Consider the following 27,489-nt stretch of genomic DNA (forward strand, 5'->3'; position numbering starts at 1 on the left):
AACAAAAATTGTAAGCTTAATAAATAGCTGGTAACAACCTTGCGGCAAGGTAGTAACTACCGCGTTTCGAGCTAGTATTTGGAACCTTTTTACAACCTTGCCGCAAGCTTGCGACGAGCGTCTTGCAACCTTGCCACAAGCTTGTTGTATCACATTATACCCAGTTTTAGGGGAAGATTGGTGGTGCAAGGATGACTCGGTCTCGCTATCCTATGAGCCAATCCCTCTGTCCTTCATGTCCAGTTTCCCCCACCCCCACCCCAAATCACAGGTGTTTTTTTATTATCTGCCCCTGATTATGCCTCTGATTATGCCCTGTGTTTCCATGGTTCTGGTACTCTGTCCTTCATGTCCATCCCCCCTCCGTTACAAAATCTTTTATCTGCCCCTGATTATGCCTCTGATTCCTCGTGTTCACATGGTTCTCGTTCGTTTGTTTGAGGTGAAACCTGAGCTAGTTGTGGAGACTGCAGACTTCCCGCAGGACCATCATTTGGTGCAGCAGATGAACCATCTACTGTTAGACTGATCAGGGCACCGTCTGCCTGGCTAATCAAGGTATTGTCTGCTGCTTGGTTATTGAAGGAACCATGGTTATTCAAGGCGTGATCTACTTGGTTATTCAAGGCACCATCTGCACTTCGGCTAATCAAGGTGCTATCTTGTAGTGGAAGTTCCGGATAGCCAGTATTTGATTGCAATTCCTTTTCAGTAGTCTGGACAACTAGAATGGCTTTCAGAGATGACAGATCATTGTCCAAGACAGAATCCTTCGTGGTATCGTCCAAAGAATTATGTTCGTTCGGACAAGCAGCTGTGGCCCCTTCAGCATTTGTGCTAACATTGTTGCCTGGCATTGCTTGGTTATATCCATCCTGTATAAAATAAACAATAAAAAATAATAGATCATACACATGCTGTTTCATCATTTTGACTTGACAACTATTGGCTGTGCACACGGCATGTGCCACTGGTGGGTCAGGATATACCCACCTTTCACAAACACCTGGACAGTTTGGACAGTGTGTAAAAATTATTATCGGCCACAAGAAACCTGAAATCCAATAAAAAGCCAAAAAATCGCACCCTCTCATCCCTGATAATTAGTTCAGTTTTTACACCCATCCTAACCAGTGTGGGCGGGACGTAGCCCAGTGGTAAAGTGTTCGCTTGATCCCCGTCAGTGAACCCATTGGGCTATTTCTTGTTCCAGCTAGTGCTCCACAATAGGTGTAACAAAGGCCTTGGTATGTACTATCCTGTCTGTGGGATGGTGCATATAAAAGATCCCTTGCTGCTAATCGAAAAGAGTAGCCCATGAAATGGCGACAGCGGGTTTCCTCTATCAATATCTGTGTGGTCCTTAACCATATATCTGACACCATGTAACCATAAATAAAATGTGTTGAGTGCATCGTTAAATAAAACATTTCCTTCTTTCCTAACCAGTACTGCTTGACCGGTAATAGCATATAAAAGGCTGTCCTGTCTGTGGGAAAACTGGCCTTGGTGGTGCAGTGGTTGAGCCATCGGACATATGGCTGATAGGTACAGTGTTCACAGCCCAGTACCAGCTCCTATCCAGAGCGAGTTTTAACAATTCAATGGGTAGGTGTAAGACCACTACACCCTTTTCTCTCTCACTAACAATTAACCACTAACCCACTGTCCTGTACAGACGGCCCAGATAGCTGAGGTGTGTGCCAGGACAGTGTGCTTGAACCTTAATTGGATATAAGCACGAAGATAAGTTGAGTTGAAATGAAATGTGGGAAGGTACATATGAGATCCCATTTTACTAATGGAAAAATGTAATGGGTTTCCAAGGAACATTTTGTTCAGTATCGCGTCGCGATTCACTTCACAAGTTTCAGAGATCGCAACATAATTTCAGAACATTAAACAGTAGTTGCTAATCAATTTTCAGTTATCTAGAAATATCACTAATCAAGAATTTGAAAACAAAGTGTTCTTTGGTTTCCTCTGAAGACTATTGGTAAACATTATCCAATGTTTGACATCCAATAGCCACCTCAGTTGAAATATACTCTGATTGGGCTTTAAGTCCCTCCTAACCAGTGCCGCATGACTGGTATATCAAAAGCTGTGGTATGTGCTATCCTGCTTGTCGGAAGTGTGCATATATAAGATCCATTTTTGTTAATGGGAAAATGTGACCTGTTTTTCTCGGAAGACTTTTTCAGAATTATCAAATGTTTGACTGTTTAAAAGTCAGTCAATGTGCTCTAGTGGTGGTGTTGAACAAAACAGTACTTCTACTTCTAGTCTTCTTACCAAAGATGAACTCAAGTATTTCTCAGCTGGCGGTTCGGTCTCTTGTCTAACAATACCTGCAATAGAGATGAAAAACAAAAGTAAAGAAGAAGGAAATGATTTATTTAATAACACACTCAACACATTTTATTTTCGGTTATATGGTGTCGGACATGGTTAAGGACCACACAGATATTGAGAGAGGAAACCCGCTGTCGCCTACTCTTTTTCGATTAGCAGCAAGGGATCATTTATGTGCACCATCCCACAGACAGGGTAGTACATACCACAGCCTTTGATATACCAGTCGTGGTGCACTGGCTGGAACGATAAATAGCCCAATGGGCCCATCGACGGAGATCGATCCCAGACTGACTGCCCCCACAAAAGTAAAAAGACTATCCTGAGTTTGCTGCCATTGTAAAATGTTTCAGACTAATAAAATTGTTCATCCTAAAATGTCATAAACCCATGTGATAATTTAGTGTATTAATCTGGTTAATAATGGTATGCAAATTTAAAGGTATATGCAAATTTGCAAGGTCTCTAGGTAATAATGTGTTCTGTGAATGGGTCATTTGTTTACAAGTCAACAAGTACTGTATACCTGAACATAACGTTTTCATACTATTTAGTTAAATGTGTGACGTCAAACTAATTTGTGCTAATCGTGATGACATATTACCGATGAAGGCAACTTTAGTACTGTGATTTTTACGAAAAATCAAATTAAATTTTTATTTTAGAAGTGTTATAGGATAAATAGATTTCGCTACTCATGTTTTTTAATATGTAAAATATCAACCTCATCTAGTTAATCGGTATTTGTCTCGGCAGATCCTCGACAAATACCGATTAACACAGACTCGGTTGCTCATGACGAATCCTCTATTTAACAATTACATACTAAATATAGTTTCTTGTTTAAAATATCAGTGTATGATATTCAATGTGTTTTTGGTTGTCCAAATGTTTGTAGGTAGCCCAAACTGGATTTCGTCTTCCATAATGTTACCAAAATTAAGCTAAGGGGACCAAGACAACTCATTATGAACTTAGCATGGGGTGGGCTTATTCCCCGACAAGGGATATTTTTTAAAAATAATAATAATAATAATAATTAAATGAACCTGGAAGGAAACAAAAAACATTCAGTACCACATTTATTAATTATAGTGTTCCATTTGTTATTAATAATTTTAATTTTTTTTTTTACTTGTATCTAATTATCAGAAACATATAAAATTAAAACTTTTACATCCTATGTTACAAGTACAATTAATAAACAGTGACTCAGTAATATTTTCTGCAGACAAAATGTATTTAATATGCACTTTTAGTCATTAATTAAAATGTTTGTTAGTTGGCAACATCTTAACAGAGCACATTGACTTCTTATTCATCAGCTACTGGATGTCAAACATTTGGTAATTTGGACGTATTTAAAGTCTTAGAGAGGAAACCCGCTACAATTTTCCATTAGTAGCAAGGGATCTTTTATATATACTTTTCTACAGTCAGGATAGGGGGTCCCAGGGTCTTTGATATACCAGTTGCAGTGTACTAACGAGAACTAGCCCAATGGGCCCGGCCCACCAATGGGGATCAATCCTAGACTGACAGCACATAAGGCGAGAAAGAAAGAAAGAAAGAAATGTTTTATTTAACGACACACTCAACACATTTTATTTACGGTTATATGGCGTCAGACATATGGTTAAGGACCACACAGATTTTGAGAGGAAACCCGCTGTCGCCACTACATGGGCTACTCTTTCCGATTAGCAACAAGGGATTTGCGCTTCCCATAAGGCGAGTGTTTAACCAACATCTTAGCAATGACAACAAACTCAGAACTGTCCCTTCAAGGGCAGACTCATAATTGAGGATGTCTACATGTACTTACTTGTACTTGTTTGGCTTAAATGTTAACCCATAACCACCTAGATCGGACACTTATGATCTGTTTTCTTTTTATTACGAACACGCACATTATTTTCTGTCAGAAGGCCATGAGGCTGGTACACTGTGACTGTTATATCTTGTGCTTAATATGCAAACTAGTACATATCCTGTCCCTTTCTACACGATCCTGGATTTCTGACGCCATATAACCATAAATAAAATGTGTTGAGTGTGTCGTTAAATAAAACATTTCCTTCTTTTCCTTCAATCCTGGATTTGCCCCTGTATACAGGCCCATCGGAATGACATCTGGAGTTGGGGGTGGGTGGGGCACAGTCTCTAGTTGGGGGCTCAGGCCAGATGTTTGTCTTTAGTAGTCCCCAACTGGTCCAACCAGAGGGGACAAAAGGTTTCATCTCAGTCCTTCTGTCTGTCTGTCTGTCCATTTCTCCCTCATATAGTTTTACAGGTGTTATTTTAGAATGCCTCGAAATATCGACTTGCAATTTTTTGTATAGCTTTATCATGTACTGTTGCAGATCAAGTTTGATTTTCATGGCAATTTACTCACTGTTGATGGAGTTATGGCCCTTGAACTTAGGAGATATGAAAATGTGTTTTCCAAGACTTTTTTTTCAGAAACCCTTGAAATACTGACCTCAAATTTTGTGTATATCTTTATCATGTACTGTTACAGATCAAGTTTGATTTTCATGGCAATTTACTCATTGTTGATTGAGTTATGGCCCTTGAACTTAGGAGATATGAAAATGTGTTTTCCCAGACTTTTTTTTCAGAAACCCTTGAAATACTGACCTCAAATTTTGTGTATATCTTTATCATGTACTGTTACAGATCAAGTTTGACCTTTCTGACAGAGTTATGGCCCTTATACTTAAACTACATGTATTTAAAAATTAGTTTTCCAGACTTTTGTTTTGCAATGCCTGAAGATATTAAGATAAAGTGTTGTTTCTTACACACCTGTTGATGAGAACTCGATGCATTATTTTTGATAACACATGGGTTGTTAACGTACATGTGTTAACAATTTCAAGACATACGACTGGCAGCTCCTAGGTGATGACCAGGTCATCAGTGCCATGCAGCCAATGAAAACATGGTGGAAATGGATTACATTGTGACGTATAATTAACCTGACAATCATGTGTCTGTGACATAAGTTTGCTACAAGTGCAATGGCTGTAAATAACTTTTAGTCGAATTTTTTTTTTAAATTTGCTTAAACCTGGTTTTTGAGGATATGTAAGAAATAGAATACCGGTAATACATTTGTGTACGTTAAGATACCATTTATCTCACAATGTGTTGTTTAAAAACATATCAAACTCGCTTTCATTTGTTAGATACATTTTAAAACAACTCATGAGATAAATGGTATTTAACAGCCACTCATGTATTATTCTATATACACCTTTATCATGTACTGTTACTGATCAAGTTTGACTTTTTGACAGAGTTATGGCCCTTATACTTAAACTATTTGAAAATTTGTTTTCCAGACTTGTTTTCCAATGCCTGAAGATATAAAGATAAAATGTTGTATACACCTTTATCATGTACTGTTACTGATCAAGTTTAACTTCCATGGTGATTTACCCACTTTTCACAGAAGTATGTCACTTGAATTTAGGAGATATGAAAAATTGTTGGGTCCGGTAGGGGATATGTATTGCTTTAGCAGTACTCTCAGAATGCTGGTTTATATAGAGGACCTCACTGACCTCCCAATCCACCCCCACTCCCACCCTCTGGTTCCTATGGGCCTGATATAATGTATATCCAATGTACCCAGAAGTGCTGTTAATCCATATAAGAAAAACAGTTTAAAAATATATAAAAATCAAATTCTAAAAATTGGGTCCTCCCACTCTCCTACAACAGTTCAGTCTCCTGCAAAATCTTACTAAGATAACAGTCCTTTGACAAGTGTGTTATTTAAAACGGCATTAGAACATACTTTGAGAAAGAATTGCAGATGATACACTCTGACAATTAAGAACCGAAGATGAAGTGCTGCCAATACCACTGTCTCTACCTGGAAAAAATAAAAACAATGAATTAATTAATGTGTAACGACACCCCAGCCCAAGAGTATTGGGTGTCAAATTAAGGTATGGATAGAAAAACAATGAATTAATTAATGTGTAACGACACCCCAGCCCAAGAGTATTGGGTGACAAATTAAGGTATGGATATAAAAACAATGAATTAATTAATGTGTAACACCCCAGCCCATGAGTATTAGGTGTCAAATAAAGGTATGGATATAAAAACAATGAATTAATTAATGTGTAACGACACCCCATCCCTAGAGTATTAGGTGTCAAATAAAGTTATGGATATAAAAACAATGAATTAATTAATGTGTAACGCCACCCCAGCCCAAGAGTATTAGGTGTCAAATAAAGGTATAGAAATAAAAACAATGAATTAATTAATGTGTAACGACACCCCATCCCTAGAGTATTAGGTGTCAAATAAAGGTATAGAAATAAAAACAATGAATTAATTAATGTGTAACACCCCAGCCCATGAGTATTAGGTGTCAAATAAAGGTATGGATATAAAAACAATGAATTAATTAATGTGTAACGACACCCCATCCCTAGAGTATTAGGTGTCAAATAAAGGTATAGAAATAAAAACAATGAATTAATTAATGTGTAACGACACCCCATCCCTAGAGTATTAGGTGTCAAATAAAGGTATAGAAATAAAAACAATGAATTAATTAATGTGTAACGACACCCCATCCCTAGAGTATTAGGTGTCAAATTAAGGTATAGAAATAAAAACAATGAATTAATTAATGTGTAACGACACCCCAGCCCAAGAGTATTAGGTGTCAAATAAAGGTGTGGATATAAAACCAATGAATTAATTAATGTGCAACGACACCCCATCCCTAGAGTATTAGGTGTCAAATAAAGGTGTGGATATAAAACCAATGAATTAATTAATGTGCAACGACACCCCAGCCCAAGAGTATTGGGTGTCAAATAAAGGTATGGATATAAAACCAATGAATTAATTAATGTGTAACGACACCCCAGCCCAAGAGTACTGGGTGTCAAATAAAGGTATGGATATAAAGAGAATATAAGGATTTAAATGTTACATTGAAACAGTGTAAAAAGCTGTGTAAAAATTTAAATATCACAGGTAAGTAAATTTAAATTTGGAAAGTTAAAGTTTGTTTTGTTTAAAGCACACTAAAGCACATTGATTATTAAATGTCAAACATTTGCTACATTTTCCCATTAATAGCCATGGATCTTTTATATGCACCATCCCAGAGAAGGACAACACATACCACAGCTTTTGATATACAGTCGTGGTGCTCTGGCTGGTACGAGAAATAGCCCAATGGGCCACTGACAGGGATCGACTCCAGACCAACTGCACATCAGGCAAGCATTTCACCACTGGTATAGAAACTGGATGATGTTGCCATATAATATGATGTTAAATTGTAGACATTTCCAATACATGTACTTGTACAAAAGGGTTTTATGCTATATGTTAATATACAAGTAAATACATTGGCAGAGCCAGACAAGGCACCTATGCAGGAATTTATTTGGGGAAAATGTTTTATTTAACAACGCACTCAACACATTTTATTTTCAGTTATATGGCGTCGGACATATGGTTAAGGACCACACAGATATTGAGGGAGGAAAGCCACTGTCACCACTTCATGGGCTACTCTTTTCGATTAGCAGTAAGGGATATTTTATATGCACCATCCCATAGACAGGGTAGCACATACCACGGCCTTTGATGTATCAGTCGTGGTGCACTGGCTGGAGTGAGAAATGGGCCCACTTAGGGGATCGATCCGAAACCGACCACGCGTCAAGCGAGCGCTTTACCAGTGGGCTACATCTCACTTGGGGAAGTCCAGACTGGCGAGCAAAGTTTAAGTTGAGTCCGGCTTCCCTACAAAATATATTGGACACAAAAGAAAAATTTGCTCAAGAAAGAGGGGGGAGGTTACAGGGGTACCATGATACACCCACCCACCTGTTTGAAGTGCCTTTTTAAAATTACTTTTCTCTTTTAAAATTCATCATTCACAATATATTCATTAAGTTGCTCTAAAAAGCATCTCTGAGCATCTTTATTTTAAATTGTTCCAGCCAGTGCACCACAACTGGTACATCAAAGGCCGTGGTATGTGCTATCCTGTCTATGCCATGGTGCATATAAAAGATCCCTTGCTGCTAACCGAAAAGAGTAGCCCATGAAGTGGCGACAGCGGGTTTCCTCCCTCAATATTTGTGTGGTCCTTAACTATATGTCCGACGCCATATAACCGTAAATAAAATGTGTTGGCTGCATCGTTAAATAAAACATTTCTTTCTTTATTTTAAAATTGCCCTTCAACAAACTCAAATTTGCTTTTTAAAGAATTTCGGGACCACCCCTTACCCACTCCCCATTCCATTTATTTACATAATCCAGGATTGCCCGTAATATAGTATATGTGAAGAGGGAGAGTGTATAATGTTTAAAATGTATGTTTTTAATGTATCATCATTATATGTGGGTTTAGTTACAAAATTAAAGGCCTGTTAATTTTACCTCATTTTCATAAGGGGCCAGGCTGGCTTTTGCCAGAATTAAACACAATTTTACAAATCTGGATAACAACATTTATTCATATTAGCATGTTTTCACTTCAAATCACTACACATTTTTTATATGGATTACAACTAATTTTGAGGGTAGAATCATAGAAATACATGGTGAAAAGGTCACAGGTTAGCACATTTTGCCCGAATTTGAGGTATATGCTATCCTGTCTGTGGGATGGTGTATATAAAACATCTGTTGCTACTAATAGAAAATGTAGCGGGTTTCCTCTGTAAGACTATAGGTCAATATTACCAAATGTTTGACATCCAATAGCCGATGATTAATAAATCAATGTTCTCTAACTTTAACTTTAATTGTATTGGATGAATATGATAAATACAGTCCAGTAGATGTTGACAATAATACTGAACATAGAATCAAATCTGATGATAACACCAGTGAGCAGAATGACACTGAACCTGATCCAATTAGCACAAGTTACAGAAAGGATGCAGTGGATTGTCTTTTAGAAAATAATCTAAAAATCAAATTTATGACCATATTTTGAATTTGAGGGAAATAGAAAAAGACCAGAAGGAAATGTAGGCTTAAATAATATTCTCGCTGGGTAAAAATTAAAGGAGGGCGGAAGCCCCCATCCAGCCCCCCCCAAAAAACAGGAACCAGAAGAGAAAAAGGGAAAAAAAGGATGAAAAACATGGTTACCGTATAGGCTAGCCCGAGTACTTGGGCTACGTGTAGGCCTATCACTCGCCATAGTGGTTAAGTGTTTTAGCAAGCATTGTTGTTAGGAAAGTAGCGATGTCTTAAATATATTTTGTGAATTCGTGTTTTTAATTATAGTGTTTATTCTTTTCTTTTTTTTTTTTTTTTTTCTTCCAGTGGTTATTAATAATTTTAATTTTTTTTTTACTTGTATCTAATTATCAGAAACATATAAAATTAAAACTTTTACATCCTATGGTACAAGTACACTAATAAAAACAGTGGCAGTAATATTTCTGCAGACAAAAAATGTATTTAATATGCACTTTAGTCATTAATTAAAATGTGTGTTAGTTGGCAAAACACTATAAAACAGAGCACATTGACTTATTATCATCAGCTACTGGATGTCAAAACATTTGGTAATTTGGAAGTATTTTAAAGTCTAGAGGCAGGAAACCCGCTACAATTTTCCAGTCGGTAGCAAGGGATCTTTTATATCATACTTTCCTACAGTCAGGATAGGGGGTCCCAGGGTCTTTTGATCATACCAGGTGACAGTGTACTAACGAGAACTAGCCCAATGGGCTTCAGGCCCACCAATGGGGATCAATCCTAGACTGACAGCACATAAGGCGAGAAAGAAAGAAAGAAAGAAATGTTTTATTTAACGACACACTCAACACAGTTTTTATTTACGGTTATATGGCGTCAGACATATGGTTAAGGACCACAACAGATTTTGAGAGGAAACCCGCTGTCGGCCACTACATGGGCTACTCTTTCCGATTAGCAACAAGGGATTTGCGCTTCCATAAGGCGAGTGTTTAACAAAACATCTTAGCAATGACAACAAACTCAGAACTGTCCCTTCAAGGGGCAGACTCATAATTGAGGATGTCTACATGTACTTACTTGTACTTGTTTGGCTTAAATGTTAACCCATAACCAACCTAGATCGGACACTTATGATCTGTTTTCTTTTTATTACGAACACGCACATTATTTTCTGTCAGAAGGCCATGAGGCTGGTACACTGTGACTGTTATATCTTGTGCTATTAATATGCAAACTAGTACGAGAAATATCCTGTCCCTTTCTACACGATCCTGGATTTCTGACGCCATATAACCATAAATAAAATGTGTTGAGTGTGTCGTTAAATTAAAACATTTCCTTCTTTTCCTTCAATCCTGGATTTGCCCCTGTATACAGGCCCATCGGAATGACATCTGGAGTTGGGGGGGGGTGGGGCACCAGTCTCTAGTTGGGGGCTCAGGCCAGATGTTTGTCTTTAGTAGTCCCCAACTGGTCCAACCAGAGGGGACAAAAGGTTCATCTCAGTCCTTCTGTCTGTCTGTCTGTCCATTTCTCCCTCATATAGTTTTACAGGTGTATTTTAGAATGCTCGAAATATCGACTTGCAATTTTTTGTATAGCTTTATCATGTACTGTTGCAGATCAAGTTTGATTTTCATGGCAATTTACTCACTGTTGATGGAGTTATGGCCCTTGAAACTTAGGAGATATGAAAATGTGTTTTCCAAGACTTTTTTTTCAGAAAACCCTTGAAATACTGACCTCAAATTTGTGTATATCTTTATCATGTACTGTTACAGATCAAGTTTGATTTTCATGGCAATTTACTCATTGTTGATTGAGTTATGGCCCTTGAACTTAGGAGATATGAAAATGTGTTTTCCCAGACTTTTTTTTCAGAAACCCTTGAAATACTGACCTCAAATTTTGTGTATATCTTTTATCATGTACTGTTACAGATCAAGTTGGACCTTTCTGACAGAGTTATGGCCCTTATACTTAAAATACATGTATTTAAAAATTAGTTTTCCAGACTTTTGTTTTGCAATGCCTGAAGATATTAAGATAAAGTGTTGTTTCTTACACACCTGTTGATGAGAACTCGATGCATTATTTTTGATAACACATGGGTTGTTAACGTACATGTGTTAACAATTTCAAGACATACGACTGGCAGCTCCTAGGTGATGACCAGGTCATCAGTGCCATGCAGCCAATGAAAACATGGTGGGAAATGGATTACATTGTGACGTATAATTAACCTGACAATCATGTGTCTGTGACATAAGTTTGCTACAAGTGCAACGGCTGTAAATAATTTTAGTCGAATTTTTTTTTTTAAATGTTTGCTTAAACCTGGTTTTTGAGGATATGTAAGAAATAGAATACCGGTAATACATTTGTGTACGTTAAGATACCATTTATCTCACAATGTGTTGTTTAAAAACATATCAAACTCGCTTTCATTTGTTAGATACATTTAAAAACAACTCATGAGATAAATGGTATTTAACAGCCACTCATGTATTATTCTATATACACCTTTATCATGTACTGTTACTGATCAAGTTTGACTTTTTGACAGAGTTATGGCCCATTATACTTAAACTATTTGAAAATTTGTTTTCCAGACTTGTTTTCCAATGCCTGAAGATATAAAGATAAAATGTGTATACACCTTTATCATGTACTGTTACTGATCAAGTTTTAACTTCCATGGTGATTTACCCACTTTTCACAGAAGTATGTCACTTGAATTTAGGAGATATGAAAAATTGTTGGGTCCGGTAGGGGATATGTATTGCTTTAGCAGTACTCTCAGAATGCTGGTTTATATAGAGGACCTCACTGACTCCCAATCCACCCCCACTCCCACCCTCTGGTTCCTATGGGCCTGATATAATGTATATCCAATGTACCCAGAAAGTGCTGTTAATCCATATAAGAAAAACAGTTTTAAAAATATATAAAAATCAAATTCTAAAAATTGGGTCCTCCCACTCTCCTACAACAGTTCAGTCTCCTGCAAAATCTTACTAAGATAACAGTCCTTTGACAAGTGTGTTATTTAAAACGGCATTAGAACATACTTTGAGAAAGAATTGCAGATGATACACTCTGACAATAAGAACCGAAGATGAAGTGCTGCCAATACCACTGTCTCTACCTGGAAAAAAATAAAAAACAATGAATTAATTAATGTGTAACGACACCCCAGCCCAAGAGTATTGGGTGTCAAATTAAGGTATGGATAGAAAAACAATGAATTAATTAATGTGTAACGACACCCCAGCCCAAGAGTATTGGGTGACAAATTAAGGTATGGATATAAAAACAATGAATTAATTAATGTGTAACACCCCAGCCCATGAGTATTAGGTGTCAAATAAAGGTATGGATATAAAAACAATGAATTAATTAATGTGTAACGACACCCCATCCCTAGAGTATTAGGTGTCAAATAAAGTTATGGATATAAAAACAATGAATTAATTAATGTGTAACGCCACCCCAGCCCAAGAGTATTAGGTGTCAAATAAAGGTATAGAAATAAAAACAATGAATTAATTAATGTGTAACGACACCCCATCCCTAGAGTATTAGGTGTCAAATAAAGGTATAGAAATAAAAACAATGAATTAATTAATGTGTAACACCCCAGCCCATGAGTATTAGGTGTCAAATAAAGGTATGGATATAAAAACAATGAATTAATTAATGTGTAACGACACCCCATCCCTAGAGTATTAGGTGTCAAATAAAGGTATAGAAATAAAAACAATGAATTAATTAATGTGTAACGACACCCCATCCCTAGAGTATTAGGTGTCAAATAAAGGTATAGAAATAAAAACAATGAATTAATTAATGTGTAACGACACCCCATCCCTAGAGTATTAGGTGTCAAATTAAGGTATAGAAATAAAAAACAATGAATTAATTAATGTGTAACGACACCCCAGCCCCAAGAGTATTAGGGTGTCAAATAAAGGTGTGGATATAAAACCAATGAATTAATTAATGTGCAACGACCCCACCCCATCCCTAGAGTATTAGGTGTCAAATAAAGGTGTGGATATAAAACCAATGAATTAATTAATGTGCAACGACACCCCAGCCCAAGAGTATTGGGTGTCAAATAAAGGTATGGATATAAAACCAATGAATTAATTAATGTGTAACGACACCCCAGCCCAAGAGTACTGGGTGTCAAATAAAGGTATGGATATAAAGAGAATATAAGGATTTAAATGTTACATTGAAACAGTGTAAAAAGCTGTGTAAAAATTTAAATATCACAGGTAAGTAAATTTAAATTTGGAAAGTTAAAGTTTGTTTTGTTTAAAGCACACTAAAGCACATTGATTATTAAATGTCAAACATTTGCTACATTTTCCCATTAATAGCCATGGATCTTTTATATGCACCATCCCAGAGAAGGACAACACATACCACAGCTTTTGATATACAGTCGTGGTGCTCTGGCTGGTACGAGAAAATAGCCCAATGGGCCACTGACAGGGATCGACTCCAGACCAACTGCACATCAGGCAAGCATTTCACCACTGGGATAGAAACTGGATGATGTTGCCATATAATATGATGTTAAATTGTAGACATTTCCAATACATGTACTTGTACAAAAGGGTTTTATGCTATATGTTAATATACAAGTAAATACATTGGCGGAGCCAGACAAGGCACCTATGCAGGAATTTATTTGGGGAAAATGTTTTATTTAACAACGCACTCAACACATTTTATTTTCAGTTATATGGCGTCGGACATATGGTTAAGGACCACACAGATATTGAGGGAGGAAAGCCACTGTCACTTCATGGGCTACTCTTTTCGATTAGCAGTAAGGGATATTTTATATGCACCATCCCATAGACAGGGTAGCACATACCACGGCCTTTGATGTATCAGTCGTGGTGCACTGGCTGGAGTGAGAAATGGGCCCACTTAGGGGATCGATCCGAAACCGACCACGCGTCAAGCGAGCGCTTTACCAGTGGGCTACATCTCACTTGGGGAAGTCCAGACTGGCGAGCAAAGTTTAAGTTGAGTCCGGCTTCCCTACAAAATATATTGGACAAAAAAGAAAAATTTGCTCAAGAAAGAGGGGGGAGGTTACAGGGGTACCATGATACACCCACCCACCTGTTTGAAGTGCCTTTTTAAAATTACTTTTCTCTTTTAAAATTCATCATTCACAATATATTCATTAAGTTGCTCTAAAAAGCATCTCTGAGCATCTTTATTTTAAATTGTTCCAGCCAGTGCACCACAACTGGTACATCAAAGGCCGTGGTATGTGCTATCCTGTCTATGGCATGGTGCATATAAAAGATCCCTTGCTGCTAACCGAAAAGAGTAGCCCATGAAGTGGCGACAGCGGGTTTCCTCCCTCAATATTTGTGTGGTCCTTAACTATATGTCCGACGCCATATAACCGTAAATAAAATGTGTTGGCTGCATCGTTAAATAAAACATTTCTTTCTTTATTTTAAAATTGCCCTTCAACAAACTCAAATTTGCTTTTTAAAGAATTTTGGGACCACCCCTTACCCACTCCCCATTCCATTTATTTACATAATCCAGGATTGCCCGTAATATAGTATATGTGAAGAGGGAGAGTGTATAATGTTTAAAATGTAATGTTTTTTAATGTATCATCATTATATGTGGGTTTAGTTACAAAATTAAAAGGCCTGTTAATTTTACCTCATTTTCATAAGGGGCCAGGCTGGCTTTTGCCAGAATTAAACACAATTTTACAAATCTGGATAACAACATTTATTCATATTAGCATGTTTTCACTTCAAATCACTACACATTTTTATATGGATTACAACTAATTTTGAGGGTAGAATCATAGAAATACATGGTGAAAAGGTCACAGGTTAGCACATTTTGCCCGAATTTGAGGTATATGCTATCCTGTCTGTGGGATGGTGTATATAAAACATCTGTTGCTACTAATAGAAAATGTAGCGGGTTTCCTCTGTAAGACTATAGGTCAATATTACCAAATGTTTGACATCCAATAGCCGATGATTAATAAATCAATGTTCTCTAACTTTAACTTTAATTGTATTGGATGAATATGATAAATACAGTCCAGTAGATGTTGACAATAATACTGAACATAGAATCAAATCTGATGATAACACCAGTGAGCAGAATGACACTGAACCTGATCCAATTAGCACAAGTTACAGAAAGGATGCAGTGGATTGTCTTTTAGAAAATAATCTAAAAATCAAATTTATGACCATATTTTGAATTTGAGGGAAATAGAAAAAGACCAGAAGGAAATGTAGGCTTAAATAATATTCTCGCTGGGTAAAAATTAAAGGAGGGCGGAAGCCCCCATCCAGCCCCCCCCAAAAAACAGGAACCAGAAGAGAAAAAGGGGAAAAAAGGATGGAAAACATGGTTACCGTATAGGCTAGCCCGAGTACTTGGGCTACGTGTAGGCCTATCACTCGCCATAGTGGTTAAGTGTTTAGCAAGCATTGTTGTTAGGAAAGTAGCGATGTCTTAAATATATTTTGTGAATTCGTGTTGTGGCTAATAAAGTAGTGGATGAAGTCGCTATTGTACTGTTACTTGTGGTGATTAGGTTCTGTGCTATTAACATTCTATTATTACTGGCGTGGTGGCAGTGAGATCGACTCTCACGCTTCGTATTCGAGCACACATACATATTGTAAAGGACCGGCCCAGTGAATAGCGTTGAGGTATTTGTCATGGTAACAATCCAAAACATGGCTAACACACACAGAGCCACCAAACAATGGTGTTTATCGAAATCAGAGACAGTAAATTCGTTTGAGAACTGGAAACAAAATCTATCATACACACTATTATTAGACCCCAATTTCAACCCCTTTCTTGTCGACAATGTCACATGGGCCAAGAAAACATGTACATCTCCTCTTCGGGATTTCGCTAATGACGACAAGGATGTCCCAGAAGCCAGACGACGCACAGCGGCGCAAAAAGTTACCATTTTAAAATTAATGTTGGGCCAGATTGCCAATTTCTGCCCCATTATTTCATGCAAAACAATCATAAACAACTCTACATCAATGGACAGTATTTGGCAAGTCATACGGCTTCATTATGGCTTTCAATCCACTGGTGGACACTTTCTAGATTTTTGTGACATCCATTTCCTCCCAGATGAACGCCCTGAAGACCTATTCCAACGTCTGTCTGCCTTCATGGAAGACAATCTTCTACATCGTAACTGTGGCATTACCCACCACGGATCAGTGATCGAAGAGGACAAAGGGTTATCTCCTTCACTGGGAAACGTTGTAGTTCTGACATGGCTCCAATTGCTGCATAATGATTTACCATGTCTAGTGAAACAACGTTATGGCACTGAATTATGATCAAGAACTCTCTCCTCCATCAAACCAGAAATCTCTCGTCATGACTAGATGAACTTCACACATCTGAAGAGATTACGGTTATGCAAACCGCTATTTAAAGACAAACATAAATCTTACCTGACTATAACATCTTCAAAAAAACGTTCTCTTCCTTCTAAAGTGTGCCCACTATGCCAAACAGCAGGACATGTAAACTACAATCACTTTCTTAGTCAGTGCTCATAACTCCCACCAGATGATTGGAAATACATGGCACGAGCTAGACAAGTTGCCCACATACTTGACGACTCTGAATCTGAACTCGAGAACAATGATGACAACTTTACTTCCCAGAATGGGTTACCTACTTGCACACGTAGCACTACTGCCTGCCGTGTTCAAGTCAAACAGTCACCATATATGACAGCATTTTATGGCCATCGTGTGGCCCGACTTACGATCGACAGCGGAGCCACTGGCAATATGATACGTCTGTCTGCTGCAAAGATGCTCGGAGTCGACATACATAAAAGTTCTCAGTATACTCACCAAGCAGATGGTCTGTCCCCTTTAAAAGTTGTAGGCGAAACCGGTTTACTGTTGTCCATGACGATCACGAATTCCTGTTTGAGGGACTTGTTGTTGAAGACCTTGATGTAGACATACTATAGCAGGCATTTCCTTCATGGAACAAAACGATGTGACCATCCGCCCAGCCAAACATGAAATCATCCTTGGAGATGGTAGTACTTACCTATATAGGTCACATAGTACCACTCCTCATCACACAGTCCGTCGTACCCACGTGTTACATGCTCCAAGAACATTATCTACTATCTGGCCGGGTGAGTACATCGAAGTGGAGCTCCCACAGGACTTATCTACTATTGATGATGATTTTGCCATAGAACCACGCTTAGACAATTCGTCACTCCCTAACACCACCATGTGGCCTTCTCCAAATATGTTCACCAGTGTTGCAGGCAATATCCGTATTCCGAACCTCACTGATCAACCACAGACTTTAAAACGGAATGAGCATTTCTGTCAGGTACATGCAGTGTCCATTCCTACAGAAGTTCATGTCAACTCTTCACCATCTCCTTCATGTAATAAATCTGTAGATCAGTCAACATCGCATTCTGATACTGTCCACTTAGATCCAGATAACATACTTCCAAAGGATATGTTAACTAAGTTCAAAACCCTGTTACATCAGTATGATTAGATTTTCAGTCCTATCAACATAGGATACAACGGCGCTTTGGGGCCTTTTCAGGCAGTTGTGAACATGGGGCCCTGTACAACCTCCTCAATGTAAGGGCCGCATCCCTCAGTATTCCCGTGACAAGCTAGTCGATCTTCAGAACAAATTTGATGAATTAGAAGAACTAGGAGTGTTCCGACGTCCGGAAGATGTGGGTATCACCGTGGAATACCGTAACCCATTATTCCTAGTTAAGAAAACTAATGGAGTGTTTCAGCTAGTCACAGCTTTTGCAGATGTAGGCAGATCAACTTGATTACCCATCATGTCATCAACTGAAGCTTGTGGTGCATCGGCACTTCTATGCTCTTGATATGGACACCACGATTGAACGCATTACCAGCATTGTCCAAGTCACCTCACACTCTTACTACACAGTCCACCTGTGATGCTCCTGACACCATTGGTCAATCATTCACTGCTGATGTTATAAAAAATGACCGTCAGTTAATCTTTGTGGTTCAAGAATGTGTCACCTCTTATACAGCAGCCTGTATGATAGAGAACGAACGTAGTGGTTCAGTTGTGTTTAGAACTTAAACCACTTGATGGGCCACCTGCTGTAGTTCGTGTTGATCCTGCACCTGGTTTCGCTGTACTCAAGAATGACAAGTTGCTTGAGCACCACGGCTTGCGACTAGAAATGGGCAGAACTAAGAATTTAAACAAGAACCCTGTGGCGGAACGAGCCATTCAGGAGCTGAGACATGAATTACTATGCCAGGATCCCATTGGAGGCGCAACAACCCCACTGACACTTTCAATTGCTGTCGCACGTCTCAATTCACGAATTCGCTTCAGAGGTCTCTCATCTCATGAAATGTGGACCCAACGTGACCAGTTTTCCAACATTCAGATACCACTTTCAGATATCAACCATATCCAGAAGCAGCATGAGCTACGTCACATTAACCACACCTACAGTGAGATGTCCAAAGCCCCAACCAAAAGAAAACCTACTACTCAGCATATTGAGGTTGGTGATCTTGTACAATGACAAAAGCAAGTTGCGCGCCCGCAACCGATACCTTGTGGTTTCAACTGAGGATTCCTGGTGCAATGTCAGGAAGTTTGTAGGGTCACAGCTATGAAGCACCTCTTATCGTGTAAAACTGTCGGACTGCTACAGAGTTACCTCTCAAATAGAGAATTTACCAGCATATCTCGATGATGGTTACAGTTGTGACTCTTCTGAGGAGGACACTTCACATGATATTCGCAGCACCTCGATTCCGCCTTTACCGGAAGTACCTTCTGAGATATCCATGTCTGCAGGAGCATCTCTGGAGTTCTCAGCATCCAGCAGTTGTCCATCCGATGACCAATTCCTATCATTGACAATGACTTTACCTTACCGGAGTCCACAGTACCTAACATAGGCAGTCCAGGTATTTTGAAGCGTTCTACCCGCTCAAAACGTCTCCCTATTAAGTTCAAAGACTACGACATGAACTGATAATTCCTGATTGGTGATACCTCCAATGAACACTTGTCTATCACCACTGATTATTAAGTACATTTCAGTGTTTTATTATTGCTATTAATTTTATTTTTTTTCACTATAAAAGAGAGAAACTGAGGTCAGTATTTGTTTTCTCAAGGTCTGAGAGGACTTAATTAGTTTTTATTTATGTTACCAATTAGATTATAGAGAAAAGGAAAAAACAGAGTTCATGCCATAGTGGTTAAGTGTTTATCAAGCATTGTTAGGAAAACAGCGATGTCTTAATTATATTGGTTTCCGTTTCCGGGTTCCTGTTGTTTGGAGTTTGGCTTTTGTGAATTCGTGTTGTGGCTAATAAAGTAGCGGACGAAGTCGCTATTGTACTGTTACTCGTGGTGATTAGGTTCTGTGCTATTAACATTCTATTATTACTGGCGGTTGGGTATTGGTGCACTTTGCGAAAAGACATACCCCTTGTTTTAATATTATTTTAATAAAGATTTCAAGATATCTAAAAAAATAAAGGTGATCCCCTAAATTGGGATATAATGTCTGTGTTCTTTTTATTTCTTCATCGAATGAATCGATCGCACTGGTATCGCCAGGTGATAAAAAGTAGTTTTGTTTTTGTAAAGGCGGTGTATATATAATTTGGCATCCTAGAAAAATACTTTTCCCCAAAATGAAACGTTTCTAATATTTTATAAAGAATTGCCGAATAAACAAATGACTAATTAAAAATCATCAGTTACGACCCAACTACATCTGCAATTGAGAATAAACTATCAGATGAAAGTTAGTGAACACAAAAACTGAATGACCGAGGCTGTTAAAATAGTGTTAAATTACGTTACAGTAACTATCGTAAACTACTGAAGTTTTTCCACACCGCAGCTTGTTTTCTTTAATGTCGAGTGTGCTGACTGATTGAAAAAAAAATTCAGTGTGAAAAAAAGTGTTCAATATGAAATAGCGGAGCTGGATTCTGTAAAATATAGTAGGATGCGGGAAAATAAAGAGGGATGGAGAAAAATAAAGGGGGGCGGCAAAACACGAAAGCGGGGCAGCAAAATGCAATAGCTGGCCGGCTACCCCGCTTAAATGGAGCAACGAGAACACTTGTCACAACAGAAACAAAACTAAATATAAAACCATTTGACCCAAGTACCAGGTTACAACATGCCCACTACCAACCGAAGAATGAAACGATATCGTTCGCCAGTACGATACCAACAAAATATGAAATTACTCCATAGTGGATACAGGAATCTGAATAAAGTGGGGTGGGGTGCAATATGTAACAGAAAATTGAAAAACATTGGTGCGAAATGTTGTAGTTTTACTAAGTTGTAGGTTTTCCCATGTGACGGCTCATATATATATATATATATATATATATATATATTCTTCAAAAAAAGTAGGGGAACCTGAAATGTTAATATCAACTATTAGACAACAGACATTCTAGTAGAGAATGTTCAGGTCTGTTTATCAACACACCAAAACACATTCCATAGTTTGCACATGCATCACGCAGTTGCCCCATACACATGCGTGGGGTGTCATTCTCGATTTTGACAATTTCCAGGAAGGTCCATTAATCACTGTGGAACATTATTTCTGTCAATCTTTTTCATTCTGTTGATCATACAGTTGTTATTGTTTTGTTTTTAGTCATTTTAATTGTTTGAATTTGCGATTTACTGAAAAAACCCCACGTCAACTTTCAAATTTCACTTCTGACGCCAATCGTTCCTTCGAGATCTTTGGTGGTCATAAAACCTACTGTAATACTGGACTACCGGTTGTAATGTTTGCCCAATTAATTCACTATTATGATATAACCATTCCCCACAGCTAATACACCTTACAATTTTGGTAATTGTTGATTCTTATTAGAGTTCCCCCACTTTTTTTTGAAGAGTATATATATATATATATATATGAACAAAATATTTATATATACAGAATGAATTAAACAATTACCTCTTCCACCTGCCCTCCCATGCATTTCTCGGAGATGTGGCTCATTTTCAACATCAGCATCATCAGCATCCATAGCATCATCAGCATCCATATTACCTGAAGCTAGAAACACAAACACGGCTGTCAGTCACATACAGAACCACTGGTTAGAATGGTGAATGCCTTGAGCCTCTGCCTAATGGCTTTTGCCATTCGACCTGAGCAGGATAAAACAGCAGACACTAGTTTCAACTACTTCAAATGGAGATTAGGTTTAGTTAATCTACAAACCTGTAACACATCTGGATAAAGTTACTAAAAAGTGAAACAGACATGTGATGTTGAAACAATGAAATACCCTTAAAAACTCTATTCCTTAAACGTTACTTCATAGACCCTAAACACTGTACAGAAATGGATAATCTAAACAATAACATCTAAGTAATGTCTGATGTCTGATTTCAGTTACGAAAAATGGCTCTAATACTGAAAAAATCTGCTTTAGTGTTTAAAAACTAGGTATGGCATGGTATTGTGGTCTAATAGAGTGTATAATTTGGACACCAAAAATATTGTTTTGCATTATTATTGGTGTTTATTATAAATCATCAATACTTCCTTTTAAAAGACCAGATCTGGAATTGATAATCAATATCTCAGGATTTATGTGCTTTTTTATTTTCTAATGAAGTGTATTCATGGTGAGACTGAGTGCTCCTACGAGTGCATACCCACCTGGGGGGATACACATGCAGTTGTACTGTGAGGAGGACAATGTAAAATACAGTGGCCTCTGTCTAAACCGGATCCTTATGGGACCAGAAATATATGCTAGTGCTATAAGTCAGTTTTGGGGAAAAAATAAATCCTGTTTAGACAGATTTCCAGATTAGACAGATGCCAGTTTGGACAGAGTCCGCTGTATATATCTGGACTGACCCATTAAAGAACATTAATATGTTTAATTTTTCAATAAATAAACTCTGACAATTGTTAACAATTGTGCATTTTTCCAAACTGATCAATATCTTAACATTTCAGAGTTTGGGTTCAGATATATCACTCTCCTGTACTTGGGTCTGTGGTATAAATCATAAAACTTCCCAGGGATTCCTGCCAGATACAGCCCCGCATCATCCAGTCATGAGAAGTGTGATACATGTATATCTCACACTTGTCTGTTTGAAAGACGTATTAATGGACGTCTGAAAGACATACAGGAACACATCTAAACGATGTAACAAAGATGCCTAAATGACGTAACAAAGATGTATTAAGAGACATTTCTAAGATGTAATTAAAACACGTCTAAAAGATGCATTGAAAAAGACGTAATCAAAAAGACGTCTAAAAGGCATATTATAAAAGACATCTAATTGACATATTAAAAAGATGTCTAAACGGTGTATTAAAAAAGACGTCGAAAAGACTCAAGGTTTCTGTTAGGGTTACCTCACTCTCAGTACATATCAGTCCAGTCTCTACCAATCGACCATTCTAGCTTCAACAGGAGCCATATCTCCTTCTGGCATAGCTCTGTGGGTCACCGAGACATGCAATCCCTCTCACCACATCAAGGAATGGACCATGAAGGGGGCACATAGGTCAGAGGAAGGATTTTTATTTGTTTTCTATGTGGTCATTTGGTTTGATGTGAAGTGAAAAACTTAATCGGGAAAAAGACTTTTCCTCGTTTGTTGGCTGAACTCGGCACTGGTCATCCATTGTTTATATTTCCTCCTCAGTTTGGGGTGGATCCGGGAAATATATTGTGTGTTTGGCATTCTCAAACAAAACATAATATGTAATTATTTTACTATACCTTTCATTTCAATTTCATATAGCACTTTTACATTTTCGGCAATGGATTCGTTTACTTGGTTAATTTCCTTAATGACTTCTTCCAAATTTTTTGGCGCTGTGGGTTTCTCCTGTTGCATTTTGGCATCGTCGAACTTTGTTTCAATAGTTTTGTGACTTATCTTCTTTTTTATATCATACAAAATTGTATTTTTCTGTTTTAATTCAGACACAAAGCTTTCTATTAATTCTTTGGAGATGGCATGAGCGGAGGTGGTAAGACTCTGATTGGCCGCCATATTGTCTTGAGTAGGTCTAGCTGTGTGTTCCAGGTGTCATCTTGTGTTCTTCTGTGCTTGTGTCTTCTCTGAAAATAACATACAGGATTTGTTTAATATATATATATTTGTAATAAACTGAATACAGTCATACCTGTTAAGCAACCACCTGAGGTAGGCTTAGTATTATAAAACAGAAAGAAAGAAAGAAATGTTTTACTTAACGATGTACTCAACACATTTTATTTACGGTTATATGACGTCAGACATATGGTTAAGGACCACACAGATTTTGAGAGGAAACCCGCTGTCGCCACTACATGGGCTACTCTTCCGATTAGCAGCAAGGGATCTTTTATTTGCGCTTCCCACAGGCAGGACAGCACAAACCATGGCCTTTGTTGAACCAGTTATGGATCACTGGTCAGTGCAAGTGGTTTACACCTACCCATTGAGTCTTGCGAAGCACTCACTCAGGGTTTGGAGTCGGTATCTGGATTAAAAATCCCATGCCTCGACTGGGATCCGAACTCAGTACCTACCAGCCTGTAGACCGATGGCCTACCACGACGCCACCGAGGCCAGTATATTATAAAACAGATGTCATGGAAGTGGGGAGTCAAGGGGAGCAATGCTCACAACTGAAGTTTATGCATGCCACACCCCCCACCCCCATCAAGGCGGATCTATATTACCCACCATACCCAGTTGCTGGCATCTTTCGATAAAGTGACCACTTAAAACAGGTAGCTGTTTAATGCACGAGTGGAAATATATTTTTAAATGGCTCCTTTCACATTTTTTGGTTCTAAAAGTAATAATATTTATCAGTTTTAGTTTCTATTTCTTTGTCCTTTTTATGGCGAGTTTGAAGGTAACCTATATATATATATATATATATATATATATATATATATATATATATATATATATATATATATATATATATAAAATCCCTTAAAGACAATGCCTAAAATAGTAATTCAATGAAGTATCACAACGTTGAGATCTCGCAATGAAGTACAGTGATAGAAATAAGCAGGAATTTTCACTAGTCCACCGGACAAGTATGTTTAGAAATCTACTTGTCTGCCAATATTTTCACTAGTCCACCGGAGAAGTACATTTAGAAATCTACTTGTCTGCCAATATTTTCACTAGTCCACCACACAAGTATGTTTAGAAATCTACTTGTCTGCCAATATTTTCTTTTGTCCACCGGAGAAGTACGTTTTGAAATCTAATTGTCTCCCAATATTTTCACTAGTCCACTGGACAAGTACGTTTAGAAATCTACTTGTCTGCCAATATTTTCACTTGTCCACCGGACAAGTACGTTTAAAAATCTACTTGTCTGCCAATATTTTCACTTAAAAGTGGTTTGTTTTATTCAAGTACAAGAATGATGTGTTTGATTGCTCAAAATGAAATTGCATTGAACATTTTCACTTGTCCACTGGAAAATCATTGATGTACAATTTGCTTGTCCAAAGAGATTTGCACTTGTCAGGACAAACAGACAAGTGCTTATTTCGAACACTTCAGTAGCCCTACAAACAGAATGATGCGATGTTGCTTCAATTGACTATCAGGAGTTTTCAGCCATTGTTACGACTGTAAGATGTTTCCGTCTAACAGAGCCTTTTTTGGCAACTAAAATTATATATCCAACACTGGCTTTTATATTAGGAGGCCAACCCACTATTTTTGGGGGGGGGGGGGGGGGGGGGGGCGCCAATCCACACTATGTATGTATATATGTATGTATGTATGATTTTATAAAATTTAATACACGGCCTTTGATATACCAGTCATGGTGCACTGGCTGGAACGAGAAATGGGCACATATAAATGAAAATCAGGCACATAGGAACCGAGTTGATGGCATAACAACAGTAGACATAATACGGCGGTGAAATCGTCTAAAAATGTGTATTGTTTGTGATAGCCCAAATACTCTGACTGTAACACAGCTAGACGGACATTTGTCCATTTAGCTCTCTTACAGTCAGAATACTAGTGCTAAGTTTGTGATAATGATTAAACTCCAGAGCTGTCAACCTGTGGCAATTCTTAGGCATGAGAAAGTTAGAAGTCAGGTTCCAGAGACTGCAGACTCTTAGTCAGGTCCAGGGCGAAGTTTTTTGTTGTCGTTTGTTTAAGTCCAAAATGGAAATCTCTAAAAAAAATAAAATAATAATAAATAAATTTCAAAAAAATAAAAAAAATAAAAAAACTCAAGCGAGTGCAAGTTTGACTAATTAATACGATTAATGTTAAACCATAGAAGTCGGACATCGGTAGCACCACAACCCTCATAAAGACAGAAGCTTGTAATCGTTTGATCTAATTTAAAACTACTACACAAACACTAGGATAACCAGGAACACCTATTTGGATTTTCCAAAATTGATCAATTATTAAGCAAGAACTCATATGACATATGCATATGGGCTTCCATTTTGTTGGGTGGGTGGGGGGGGGGGGTGACAAGCCAATTTTTGCCCGAATTCAACGAAAATGCCCGAATTTGCATTACGACATTTATTCGTATTAAGCAGCAGGCCTACTGCCAAACAGCTAAATTGGGTTGCAAACGAATAACATTTTTACATGGATTACAACCAATATTATGGGTAGAATGATGAAAATATATTTTGAAATGAATTCAGGCAAGCTAATTTTACCCGAATTTCTCTATCATTTTTGCCCGAATTTGCTAACTTGCATACATGGCTAAGTTAACGGTAAAAAAAAAAAGATAACAAACCCTGTAAAAGCCGTAGGCCTATCTATTTCACACCATCTAATTATGCCAATAACAAGCTTTTTTTAATAAGTAAATTTAAAGTATACGTTAATTAATATGGCCTATATTTTTTACATATAAATACTTACGCCATACCAAGTCGCCGAGTTATGTTTTCACTCTAACATTCGTTCTCCCTACTCCAATATTTAACAACTGAAGACTCGACGACGTACAACGTAAATGAATATTCATACTGCAAGTCACTGGTTAGGTAAAAATAGTACGTGACATCAGAACAATCCGGGAAGTAAATTCATTTTGACCCGATATCCAGACTACATACACGACAAAAACAAGTTTCCTCCATCGAGGACATTATGTACGGGTATCTATCTAAATTTTAAGCAATTAAGTGCAGGTTTACTTCATATAGTGGTAGAGTAATCTTCGAAGAATTTACTAGTAAGTTAAGTTTATTCTCTATAGTACCGGTATATTGAAATACTAGAAAAGTACTTTGTTGTTGTTTTTTCTTTGGGTTTATTTTATTTTATTTTATTTTATTTTTGTTTGTTTATTATGGACGTAACTTTCGGAATTTCAACAATTTTATCACATCAGTGTACTTTCTTTTAAAATATAATCCATATATAGGCCCATATTGATTTAATAATCATCAGCTATCGGATGTCAAATATTTGGTAATTCTGTCAGTCTTGGATAGGAAACCTGGCCGCTACATTTTTCCATTTATAGTAGCAAGGGATCTTTTATATGCACCATCCAACAGACAGGGTAGCACATACCACGGCCTTTGATATACCAGTCGTGGTGCACTGCCTGGAACGAGAAATAGCTCAATGGGCCCAGTCATACCTGTGTTGACGATTTGAAGGGCAATGCATGGACAACTGTATTCATGTCTAATGAATGGACCATTATCTCAAAATACTCACATTATGTGGAGAGGCTAAGAGGTAGAGAGATTTAAATTTTAAAAAATCTGTTCTTTTAAAAAAAAATCTTTCTTGCTTTCTCTTTTTCTTTCTTTCTTTCTTTCCTTTTTATATTTATTTATTTATATATTACTACTACTAAAGATAATAATATATATATCCCCCTCCCCCTACCCACCGTCTCAAAAATTCCTACATGGGCACCTGTAAATAGCCAATCGAATGAAAAATTACGCTTTTCATTTAATATAATAAATCATTAACTTACCGCATGCTTTCTTGTCTGAAGTTTTCTGCGCTATTAAAACAACC

General features: G+C 37.6%; 1 protein-coding gene across 5 annotated transcripts; it reads right to left on the reverse strand.

The window, feature by feature from the left end:
- On the reverse strand, positions 1-27,489 carry LOC121379316. Of its 5 annotated transcripts, XM_041507881.1 has the most exons (7): positions 26,368-26,447; positions 25,531-25,648; positions 23,214-23,558; positions 21,413-21,514; positions 6,161-6,238; positions 2,296-2,351; positions 1-875 (listed from the first exon to the last, which is right to left on the reverse strand). In XM_041507881.1, exons 3-7 carry the CDS (start codon positions 23,488-23,490, stop codon positions 393-395), a joined length of 996 nt encoding a protein of 331 aa, XP_041363815.1. In that variant the 5' UTR covers positions 23,491-23,558; positions 25,531-25,648; positions 26,368-26,447; the 3' UTR covers positions 1-392. The 5 variants fall into 5 exon arrangements, with proteins under 5 accessions (XP_041363815.1, XP_041363816.1, XP_041363818.1 ...); XM_041507882.1 differs by lacking the exons at positions 25,531-25,648; positions 26,368-26,447 and adding an exon at positions 27,446-27,489; XM_041507884.1 differs by lacking the exon at positions 25,531-25,648 and having other exon boundaries at positions 26,368-26,445.

Source organism: Gigantopelta aegis, chromosome 8 (assembly GCF_016097555.1).
Source record: "Gigantopelta aegis isolate Gae_Host chromosome 8, Gae_host_genome, whole genome shotgun sequence".
In the NCBI taxonomy this organism is placed as follows: Eukaryota; Metazoa; Mollusca; class Gastropoda; order Neomphalida; family Peltospiridae; genus Gigantopelta; species Gigantopelta aegis.

Excerpts from the sequence above, each read along its gene's own strand:
- LOC121379316 (XM_041507882.1), bottom strand. The coding sequence starts at position 23,490 with ATGGCGGCCAATCAGAGTCTTACCACCTCCGCTCATGCCATCTCCAAA. Across the intron at positions 6,239-21,412 it reads TGGGAGGGCAGGTGGAAGAG|GTAGAGACAGTGGTATTGGC; the intron begins GTAATTGTTTAA and ends TATTTTTTCCAG. Across the intron at positions 2,352-6,160 it reads ATCTGCAATTCTTTCTCAAA|GTATTGTTAGACAAGAGACC; the intron begins GTATGTTCTAAT and ends TCTCTATTGCAG.